Genomic DNA, 11,496 nt, shown 5'->3' on the forward strand with positions numbered 1-11,496 from the left:
CCTTCAGTTTAATACAATATGCCACTGTGTGTGAATGGAGGCTGCATTGTTCTTCTTTATATTTGTACATCCTTCAGCAATGGGTGTGTCTGGAGCTAAATGTGATAATTAGGACCCTTCTGCTCATGTATCATTAGAAGAAAAAAGGAGCTTATGGGGGAAAAACTACTAAGAGAATTTATACCCATAAACTTGATGAACCAAACTTCTTAGGATCTGCTGTTAAAACCACCAGTTTCTTTCACATGAATGTAGGTCTACCTCAGTAGAGAGGATGATTTTGCTTTCTGCATGTATTCCAGTATCACTAGTAATTCAGCCTTTTTTAAAGTTGTCTGTGAAGATTATCTAGGTTATTAGACTACAATACGTCTGCTAGCATTGTTGGCAATATGCAGATTATGTGGTATAAAATGACAAATCAAGTTTCATTCATATCTTAACATACCAACAAGCTGAAGACGACAAAAACATTTTATTCCGAACAGCAAAAATGTTTATAGTGATTTACATTTTTCACATAAATTACCTAAAAAGGTTTATACACAAAAATATCTGAACTGTAAAAAAATGGCCTACACAAGTAACAGTTAATGTTTTTCTTTTCTTTTTTTTTGGTGTTTTTTTTTTTTTTTTTTTTTTTTGCACACATGGCAAACTTACAGATTTAAGATAAAATCAAAACAGGGTAATAAGTGAAAACCAAAATGTTACTGGAGCGGAAATGGTGTAAACGGGAGTTATGACATGCATACTTTCTGAACCGCTAAATATCAATAGAACAGGATGTTTTACACAATGACTGATGTGTTGGCATGAGTTAAACTTCTGAATCAAGTAAATATATAGACTTACATTTTTACACATATGCCTCATATGTGCACCTTCCAAGGCTCATGGATGGGACAACAAAAAGACAAAATTGTGTTGGTTCTCAAATTAAAATGGCTTGTTATAAAATCCACATACAGAATCATTTCAGTTTTTGTAGAGCATAAATCTGCGATGACAGATTAAACTCAACGTGAGAAGCATCTGAGGTAAAGGTTGTCTTTTGGTGGTGGGTTCCACTGAAATCTCAACATATCCACCCACCATTCGTACGTTCTTTGACCATGTACAACACCAGCACAATGTAACAATATCTAAAAAGCCGTCTGTGATAAGAATGGATCGTCATTAAGATTAAAAACAGAAGTCCTTACTGATGGCAATATAAAATTTAAACCAAATAACCAAACAAGTTACACACAAGTGATATTCTAAGGACAATTTGTGTGTGTTCCTGGGCTCATGAGGATGTTTGCATCACTGAAGGTTGTGCCTGTGGTACGGTGTTGGAACAAGAGTCCTTGGGGAAGGAGGTGACTTCCACCATCCCTGCCCCTGTGTGCGGTACAGCGGTATTCATAATGTGCCTCTGTAAATGCTTTATCCAGTCCTCCTGCACTGACAAAGGGCCCTGGAAGACTAGATCACAAAACCTGCATGTGGAAACAATTACACAGTAGATTAACAATGATGCATTGACAAATGTGAATGGAATGGACAAATGTGAATGGAATGGACAAACAAGAAACTAAACAACTAGCCAAAAAGAATTTTATAATATGCTAAATGGATTACTTATATTAGTGCTTTAGTTCTGTAAAATCGTATATTACAGATTAAATGCAATAATGCAAAAGTCTTAGGCCACCATTAGATGTTGTTTTAGCAATGGTATATGACAATATATAATTATTTCTAAGTCTCTTTATTAGAATATAACAAGAAAATACAGGAAATTTGTATGCAGTATTAAAAAAACTGAAAAAAAAAAAAAAAAAAAAAAAAAAAGGACTTCTATAGGCTAAAGTGGCAAGTATTTATTGACCTCCCCTTCCACTTGAGCAATAGCAGGAACCGGCTCGCTTAAACCTAAATGGAATGGAAAAGGACTGGAAGGCCAAGGAGACTTTCAAAATATGAGAAGTTTCTTAGAATTTCTTCTTTGAGAAAATGGGAGAAGTCCAGGAGGTCACACTAAATATTGATTTTTGCTTAAAGAAGCCATTTTGTTCTGATTTTTTTTTTTTTTTTTTTACATTTTGTGTACATATTTTCTGTATTTTCTGTTTGTATCTTAATAAAGACCAAAAATAAAAAATAAAAAATACACATGGATGGTCATTAAAACATTGCATTAAAACAACAAAGCTGGTGGTGGCCTAAGACTTTTGCACAGTACTATATATTATATATATAGTACTGTGCGTTATATATGTAGTACTGTGTTTTAATGCGTTATATATATATAACGCATTAAAAGTGTACTGTTTTCAGTTAAAAAGGTGTCATTTAAATGGAAGTGATTCAATCAAAAACCTACTTTAGCTCGATAAAAACTTTTTCCTAGAGCTGCTGTAAAGCCAAAACAATCTGTCCATTAATTTTCCTATTATCACTGTGAAGCTGCTTTGAAACAATCTGTATTGTGAAAAGCGCTATATAAATAAAGATGACTTGAATATATATTATATATATATGTGTGTGTGTGTGTATGTATATTACACACACATATCTATTTATAAACTTTTATGTTAGATGCATTTAATCGCAATTAAGAAATTTGACAGCACTTATTGTAATATTATACTAGACATACATTTAAATTTTGTAACAGAGGTTACCTGCATGTAAGTGTATAGATTTCCTCTGGAGTGTGCAGCAGCGGGTAAGTTTTCTTCTTTGATCCAGACCTTGATCTTTGCTTTCTCTGTTTACAGTCATAAGCTGCAATAATGAACAATGCATTTATTAGAAACTATATAAACAATATTTATATATATATATATGTTTTTAATGTTTAGCAAAATATGTTAAAGCACCTATTCCATATATTACAAATAAAGTGTTACCCTTGTAGTGGCTGGCTCACATGACCAGCTGAATACCACTCACTTCATCTCAATAACCCTCTATTATTGGACATTTGATTGTGAATAAATAAAATCAAATGATAACAATACTTGTACAATGGCATCATGCAGCAACTACAACCATCAAACATCAGTATAAATCATCTGAATTATCCTTAAGTTCAGATTATCAAAAACAATTCAAAATGTTTAAGTTACTTCCATGTTACTTTTTATGAGAAACTGGAAGAGTCAAAGCAAAGTTTAGAAAAGGGAGTGAGCATGCCACATGCATTCTGTAAGATCTAAGCCCAATGAAAGTAGAACAAGCCAAACTCAAGTACACAGATGCATTTACACAGGAGGAAAGAAAGGTGCGTACTAGTTCCATCCAGAAGAGCTTTTTTCTTTCTATGTGCATATGCCCTCAAATGATTGGAGAGACTAACACCACTGTGGAAGGTGGCATTACAGTGCACGCAAACTTTTCTATTCAGTTCACTTTTCTCTGTAACAGAAACACAACACATAAAAATTAACCAATTATAACACCTCAATGTACTCTTCATGTTCAAGTCACTAAAATATATTAATCTTTTCATGTTGTTTAAAGAAATAGTTACCCTGAAAATTACAATTTTGACATTATTTACACACCCTCATGTTGTTCCAAACCCGTATGCGTGTTCTTTTTCTGTATTTCAAGCATATGGGTTTGGCCAAACATAAGACTGAGCAAAGAATTTCCTTTTCTGCCTGCTTTACTACAGTTGATCAGTGGAACAAATGAAACATTACCTGCTAGTGAATTTGGCACTGCTTTGAAAGGTTCTATCTCCAGGTCACAGTCTTTGCCTGAAGATAAATGGAGAGCCTTTCTTGCCGTGTGGGATGAGTGCTTTGCTTTGGTCTCTTCATGGGCTCTTCTTTTCTTCAAAATTCCAATCAGATCACTTGGTGGTGAGCCTTTATTAATATCTATCTTTTTCTTTTCATCCTTATCTTTATGCCGTTTGACAGTAGATGCGAAGGTTAGTCCATTATTCAACCTAATAGGATGGAAAGAATTGGTGGCACGGCACTTCTTCTCAAGAACCTGTAGCTTCATCTGAAACTGTTTCTTGTCGCGCATCAATTCTTTCAATATGATCACTGGAGATTTGGATGCGGTGGAAGTGGGTTTGCCCAGTCGCTTCAGGTGGCCTCGTACATGATTGGACAGCCCAGTCCTTGTTTCAAACCACTCCCTACAGAGAGGACAGATGAGGTGTGACGTCTGTTGGCAGTTAGTTGGCATCTCTGCAGAATGATCAGTCTGGGATGCATCCTCCTCTGTTGGGATCAGAAAGCAAAAGGGAAACCACATGAAATTTGTAAAAAAAGATTTGTAAAATTAAAAATTATGTAAATTAAATTTGTCCAAACTAAAACTGAAAGCATCTACACTAACCAGCCTGCATATCTGCTAACTTGCGTCACACTAGTTGGTGTGGGAATTTAAACCACAACCTTTTCTGACTGTAAACAAATCAAGGGGGGGCTGAAAACCAGCTCGAAGAAGAGAAACATCAGAAACTGCACAATAAAAGGTGCTATCACAAGAACACCTTGAAGAAAAATTGTATTTGCCAACTCATCTACATTCTATTCTCAGTGAATCTCCAATGTTTCCATTTACAGCGTATATACTAATACCTTTTAAATTAGAAATGATTATATCCTTTAATTTTAATTGTTATAAATCTTAATGATGAGTATGTCTGATTAGAGCACTTCACACCATACATGAGGGTGGTATTATTATTCTAAATTTGTTGTGGATGGTGCGCACATTTTTGCAAAATTTGTATTTTCTTTTATAAATCTTGATACGTGTATGAAAAAGGTATACATACATCAGGACTCTGAAATTTGGACAATGCACACACGGTAAATAGATCAATTTGTCATACATTTTTAATAAAATTTAACAAATACACAACCAATTTCAGGCAAATCGGGATAAGAGTCTATGAGAAATTTGGTCCACTGCTTCCTGTAAACAAACTGTGTGTATATACCAAATATCATGATGATAGTCCATTCAGAAAATTTGGCATACATCTATGTTCTAACATCTACACCAAGTTTTAAGTTTGGACTTTGGAAAAAATACAGGTCAATTAGTAAATTTGGACCACAACTGAAAAATGCATTGGGTTGTACCTGCTAAATGACCCAAGTTCACCCAAAAATGAAAATTCTGTCATTAATTACTCACCCTTATGTCCTTCCAAACCCGTAAGACCTTCTTCGTAACACAAATTAAGATATTTTTGTTGAAATCCATGAGGTTTCTGTCCCTCCATAGACAGCTACACAACTACCACTTTGATGCTTCAAAAAGTTCATAAAGAGATTGTTAAACTAATCTATATGAATTGATCCCAAATTTTCTGAAGAGACACAATCACTTAATATGATGAACAGATTGAATTTAGGCTTTTATTCACATATAAACATTCATCAACTCACATATCAGTTGTGGTTAACAGAAGCTCAAGCATGTTTGCTTGACGCGTGCGAGAACCAATGAGGTTCGTTCTCGTGTGTTACGCATCACATTTGAGCTTCCGGAAGAGGTTTGTTCTCGCGTGTCATTCAGGTTCTGTTGATCTTCTGCTTATGTTCACTGATCAATGTTTATATGTGAATAAAAGCCTAAATTAAATCTGTTCATCAAATAAAGCAATCTAATCTCTTCAGAAAATTTGGACAAAACCACTCAATTCATATGGATTAGTTTTATGATTTCTTTATGAAACCCTCACCCGAATCAGTGGTTCAGAGTGCCAAAATCACATGATTTCAGTAAACAAGGCTTCGTTACATCATAAGTGTTTTAAAACTTCAATATTTCACGTGACTTTGGCAGTTTGATAGGCGCTCTGAACCACTGATTCGAAACAAAAGATTCATAAAGCTTTGAAGCTTCATGAATCAGTGTTTTGAAATCGTCCATCACTAGATATTGTTGAATGAAGTCGCTATTTTGTTATTTTTGCCGCACAAAAAGTATTCTAGTCACTTTATAATATTAAGGTTGAACCACTGTAGTCACATGAACTGTTTTAAATATGTTTTAGTAGCTTTCTGGGCATTGAAAAAGGGAGTGTTATTGCTGGCGATGCAGGCCTTACTGAGCCATCGGATTTTATCAAAAATATCTTAATTTGTGTTCCGAAGATGAACAAAGGTCTTACAGGTGTGGAACGATATGAGGGTGAGTAATTAATTACATAATTTTAATTTTGGGTGAACCCTTTAAACCTTAAAAAAGGGAAAGTCTCATAAATAAAGATTTTGCTGCATAAATACTACCTTAATTGGTTAACTAAAAACTCTGTATAGATGTAAGAAAGTCTATCAAGCACAAGAGAAGCATCACCTGTTTTGATTTGTTGCAATGTTCGTCGTCGAACTGGAGGTACTTTGTCAGGAGAAGTCACCTTAGCTGCAGATACAGCATGGCGTACTTTTAGGCCCACTCTGTGCAAATGTCCTCTTATATGATTAGAGAGGCTAATTCCTGACTCAAATACAGCAGGACAGTACGGACAAGCCTTCAGATCTGTCTCAACATCTGAGCTCTGTTCACGCTTTACAGTGGAGTTCGACTCTGAGATCTCTTCTTCCTTGTATTCGTCTTTGACGGAAAACTTCCTCGGGGAACCGTGATTTCTCTCAAAGTGACTAGATGAGGCAACAAGACTTGCCTTTGCAGGCGAAGTCTGTTTTCTTACAAAACGCGCATTAGCATTCTTATTGATTTCACATTCTTCAGGTGCAAGATCATCATTAGAATCACACATAAAGTCACCATTGTTAATACAGTCCTTTCTCCTCTTGGATGTTTCAGTTTTCTTGAAATTTTGTCGAGATTTTGGGAAATCTAAAAGAATATCTTGGCCCTGCATATTGTGGAATGGAGTTGACATTTTCCTTTTGGAAGGAGACTTCTTCAGTGTTTGCTTTTCCAAACTTAAATGCGTACAGTTGGTGTTTCCAACATCTTCTGAACAAGTAACGTTTCCATCAGACTTAAAAGTTCTTTTAGTGTTCCCTTCTTTAGAATGAGCTGATCTTTTCAGACACTTTGAGGGGGACAAACTAGTTCCTGTTCCAGAGAATGCGGTCTCATTATTGTGAAGAAACTCTGTTGTACTGCTTCCATCAGGCTCCTGATGAGTGTTGCATTCTGAGGCACTCTGGTCATTACGTTTCTTTCTAGATAAAAGCGTGTGAATTGATTTGTCAAGTCTTGATTGGCTTTGAACACTTTTGTGCATCCATGTTTTTTTCTTTCGTGATAGACCACACTTCTGATCAGACGACAAGCTCTCGTTTTTGTCTGGTGCCCGGAGCTTCACAGACAATTTTGGTGACTTTGCTGTTGGTTTTGCACATGATGAAAGAACAGAAGTCGGCTGTTCAGTCAGTGATAGTTCTTCATCACTGCTGTCAAGGGAATGTGAGGATGCCTGTTCTTCATTAAACTGAGGTTGACAGGAAGCCTTAACATGATTTCCAATTATGTTTTTAGTTTTTCTTTCAACAGAACAGGAGTAGGAATTTGGGCATATTGATTTATTGACTTTGCGCTCCTGAAATCCATCTGATTTCCAAACAGTCAGATCAGCACCACTGATGCCATGTTTATGAAGCAAATGGCGTCTCAGTTCAACTTCATTCATTTCAACAAAATCACACTTGTTACAACTATAGTACCGCTTGTCCTTCTCATGGGTCTTAGCATGTTGCACAAAGGTGTTCGGACAGTTCGTTCCAAAGGTACATTGGGGGCATTGCAACTTTGCATCTTTACCTTCATCTTTAATTTGATGCAACTCATTATTTTCTTCCATAATTTTCTGTCGCTTGTCCCGATGAACACTTATGTGATGCAACATTGAACTATGATCATGATAACACTGCCCACATTCCTTACATATGAATGGCTTTGAAGTAGTTGTATCTTTATTACATGTAATTTGTCTGTTTTCTTGTGATTTCTCTTTAAAACTGCTATTACGTTGAAAAAAAGAAGGTTCCTCCCTAGAACATGAGTCTGATGGCAAAGTTTCTCTAATCAATTCCATCTTTTGTGTCTTGCTAATAGGTTTTTTGGCTGGTTTGGGAAACAGGTGTTTGACTGCCTTAGCAGCTCCATTTAAATACTTGGTATGTTTTACAATGGGTGACTGTAATTTGGATGGTTTTCTTGGGGAACGTTTCCTCTTAACAGGACTGCACTCTGTCCGGCTTCCTTCACCTGGATGATCTTTTTTTGAATCAAAATTCAAATCAGAGTATAGGTCCTCTGAAGGATCGACTTTTAACACCAATTTTTCTTTACGTTTTCTTCTTTTACGGCAGAGTGGTGATGGAACTCTTCTTTTATGGTTGATAGGTGAAGGAACTGGGGAAAGTTTTTCCTCCATTTCAAGTCCATTATCATCATCCCACAGAAACTTCATGAATTCCCTTTGGGGATTCCAGCTAAGGTCATTTCCATCATCATAATTATCTAATGAACTTTCTGGAGATTCTGTATCAAAGCCCCATATGCCCCTATTCTCCACATCCTCCGCAGTCAACGTTTGCCTGATTGTTATTTCCCCCTCTTTTCTGAGTGGATCAGGGCCTTCAAAGTGGACGTTGGTTGTGACAGAATTCTGAGCTTGTAATGATTTGGGAAGGAATACTGGTACGTTTTTTGAAATATCTAGCAAGATTTCATCTGATATATGGGGTGAGGTGGATCCATTGACATAAGCAGCCTTGGCTGGTCCATCTGAGCAAATGGAGTCCATAAAACCGACACTGGTCAGGAGGTCTCCTTGGTCATCGAGTAGTGCCATGGTCTCTTGAGGATAATGCGCTGATGGTCCTGGTGTAGCCCCCTCTGCAGAGAATGTCTCGCTGTTCAAAAGGTCCTGAGAGATTCTTGACATTGAGGTGTCATTCTCCTCTACTTTGGCACTCTCCTTCAAACCAGACATTCCTAAGAGTCCTAAGGACTGTTTCTGGGGAAAAAAAACAAAAACAAACAAACAAAAACATAATGAGCATGAAAATCAATATATAAATGAATTCATGTTAATGTTAATATTGTCAAGTTGTGAAGTTACCTGACAACCATAAACAATGTAAACTCTGCTTTGTGCCTATCAAATACCACTTGTGTTGTCAAAAGTACCGACCGCGATACCAAGTCAGTACTGAAATTTTAAAAATGTGACGCTTTGAGCGCTGTTGAGCAGGTTCGTAAACACCTCTGATTGGCCATTGTGTTCACATGCTCAACATATATGTCTGTGATTGGCTACAATGATCAACGCTTTAAAAACAAGTTGTTAATAGACATCAATGACGCTCTTCACCGAGCGCTTACACAGATACACACGGGAGCGTTTGAAAGGAGGTGTCTCATCAGCGGACCACCCGCTGATAGACGCCTGCTTTCAAACACTCCCGCTTTCAAATTCAAACAGTTCCGTGTGCTTTCAAACACTCACGTGCATTGATCATTATAGACAATCACAGACAAATCTGATGAGCGAGTGAACACAATGGCCAATCAGAGGTGTTTACGAATCCGCTCAACAGTGCTCAAAGCGTCACATTTTTTAAATTTCAGTACCGACTTAGTATCGCGGCCTGTACTTTTGACAACACTAAATACCACTAATAATAAACCAATAGAAAAAGTTCACATTGATGATTTTCAAAATGTTTTTTTCTTCATTTGCATTTAAATTATTGCTTTCAAGCAAACATTTAATAGTGATAAGGCTTATTTTTGTGCAGCTGGACAAAGGTAAATTTCTACACCAGTACTGTTTGCACACTCACACTTTCGTCTTCTTAACAATACAATGATACATTCTCCTCTAATAACATTTCACAAACCACACAAAGCAATATTAAACTGAATAATAACATCTGCTTGTATTATTCTCAAAGTCACTTTGGATAAAACTGAATTTGATTTTGTAAACAGTTTAAAAAAACAGATTCTACATTTCTATAACTAAATAGAATTTCTATAACTATAATTAAACATACAGGAAATGCAAAAGGAATTCAATGTAAATTTTTCCTACGCTTTATGGACTTCGCTATTCACATTTGTACATATGATAGTTTTGCTCATGGGTGATAGTCATACTTACCTCTTGAGTATATATAACTGTGACTTAGTCATAACTGTATTTAACTTTTTTTTATTATATAAGTGCACCACCAGGTTACTACAGAAATATTGCTATTATTATTAGTAAAAAAAATAATGCTCCTGACTATTGCTGGTTAACAACATAATTAAAATTCAAAGCAAGTTTTAACATGTGTAAATTTAGTATGATAATCAATTCCTATTGTACATGCAATTTTTTGGTAAGCACCCCAACTAGTTGGTGTTGCATACTTAAAGTGATAGTGGAAACGACACATACAACTAGGCAGAGTTTAAGCTTAATAATACTATAATAACATTAGAGAGTAAGCATTATATATTATGGCTGATCGTGAGCAGGAACAGGGACACCAATTATAGGCACTACACTTTGCATACAAGATAAAGGAAGGATTTCAGATTGCTTATGTGCATTATGACACTGTGACTGTATAAATAAAAAATAAAACACCTGATAATACTGTACAAAGAATCATCAACAGATAACAGGGGAAATCTTACTCTTCATGTGACCACGGTATGTAAATCACATGCTCTCAGAAAAGAAAACATCTATTCCTAAATGTATAAATAACACATGAACAGTTTAAATAACATGTTAAAAGTATTAACAGTTGTCATGATATATAATCGTTGTGATGCAATTCCTGAAAAGCACATTATATCTTTATGGATCAAGTTCTATCTATTGCATAAGTAGTGGTTCACAAAACATCAAATGCCTTCAACCCTGCAACCAATTTACTCAGAAACAAGTCATTTTAATAATTCAAACTGCCAGTGCAGACGAAGAATTACGTGCATTAATAACATGAAATATATTTCTGACATCTTTATGTTTAGGCATTGCTGTTACTACATACTATGAGAGTGTGCTAGCAAGGTAGCAATCAAGCCCATTATGTTCAACATCAAGCTTAAAAACACTTGCCCCTAGCAGAATGTTGGGGACATTTTGATGGTTTCACCTTTCAATGTTATTGGCAAATGCATTTTAGCCTACCTTTCTGCAGATGCGATTGTGGACAATAAAACTGAAGTGAAATCATTTCATTTTTGCTCGCTCAAGCTTTCCATCTATTGCGAAGCCGCCATATTTGCTCGATGGTCCACAGACAAAGGCATTGCACCTCATTGAGGGGGACTCCAAAAACTTGACAAAATGTATTAAAACAATTGTTGATATTATCATTGACTAACGGCAACTACTTATTTATGATACAACTTTACACAAGAAAAACATATTGAATACGTTTAATCGGGAAAAAATTAACCATTTGTATGAGTCATGTTAATAATGCCCCCCAAACAAAAAGTGGACTATTCCAAATAGGTGGCAAGTAGAAGTACTGACGGTAA

General features: G+C 35.9%; 1 protein-coding gene across 1 annotated transcript; it reads right to left on the minus strand.

The window, feature by feature from the left end:
• Positions 1-456: 456 nt before the first annotated feature.
• LOC127525022 (zinc finger protein 644-like) lies at positions 457-11,296 on the minus strand. The gene is made up of 6 exons (XM_051917204.1): positions 11,141-11,296; positions 6,328-8,965; positions 3,699-4,232; positions 3,283-3,408; positions 2,673-2,775; positions 457-1,484 (listed from the first exon to the last, which is right to left on the minus strand). Exons 2-6 carry the CDS (start codon positions 8,939-8,941, stop codon positions 1,292-1,294), a joined length of 3,570 nt encoding a protein of 1,189 aa, XP_051773164.1. The 5' UTR covers positions 8,942-8,965; positions 11,141-11,296; the 3' UTR covers positions 457-1,291.
• Between the last annotated feature and the right edge of the window lie 200 nt (positions 11,297-11,496).

The sequence above is a fragment of the Ctenopharyngodon idella genome, chromosome 2 (genome assembly GCF_019924925.1).
Source record: "Ctenopharyngodon idella isolate HZGC_01 chromosome 2, HZGC01, whole genome shotgun sequence".
In the NCBI taxonomy this organism is placed as follows: domain Eukaryota; kingdom Metazoa; phylum Chordata; class Actinopteri; order Cypriniformes; family Xenocyprididae; genus Ctenopharyngodon; species Ctenopharyngodon idella.

Excerpts from the sequence above, each read along its gene's own strand:
- LOC127525022 (XM_051917204.1), bottom strand. The coding sequence starts at position 8,941 with ATGTCTGGTTTGAAGGAGAGTGCCAAAGTAGAGGAGAATGACACCTCA. Across the intron at positions 3,409-3,698 it reads AGTGCCAAATTCACTAGCAG|AGAAAAGTGAACTGAATAGA; the intron begins GTAATGTTTCAT and ends TTTCTGTTACAG. Across the intron at positions 2,776-3,282 it reads AGCTCTTCTGGATGGAACTA|CTTATGACTGTAAACAGAGA; the intron begins GTACGCACCTTT and ends TCATTATTGCAG.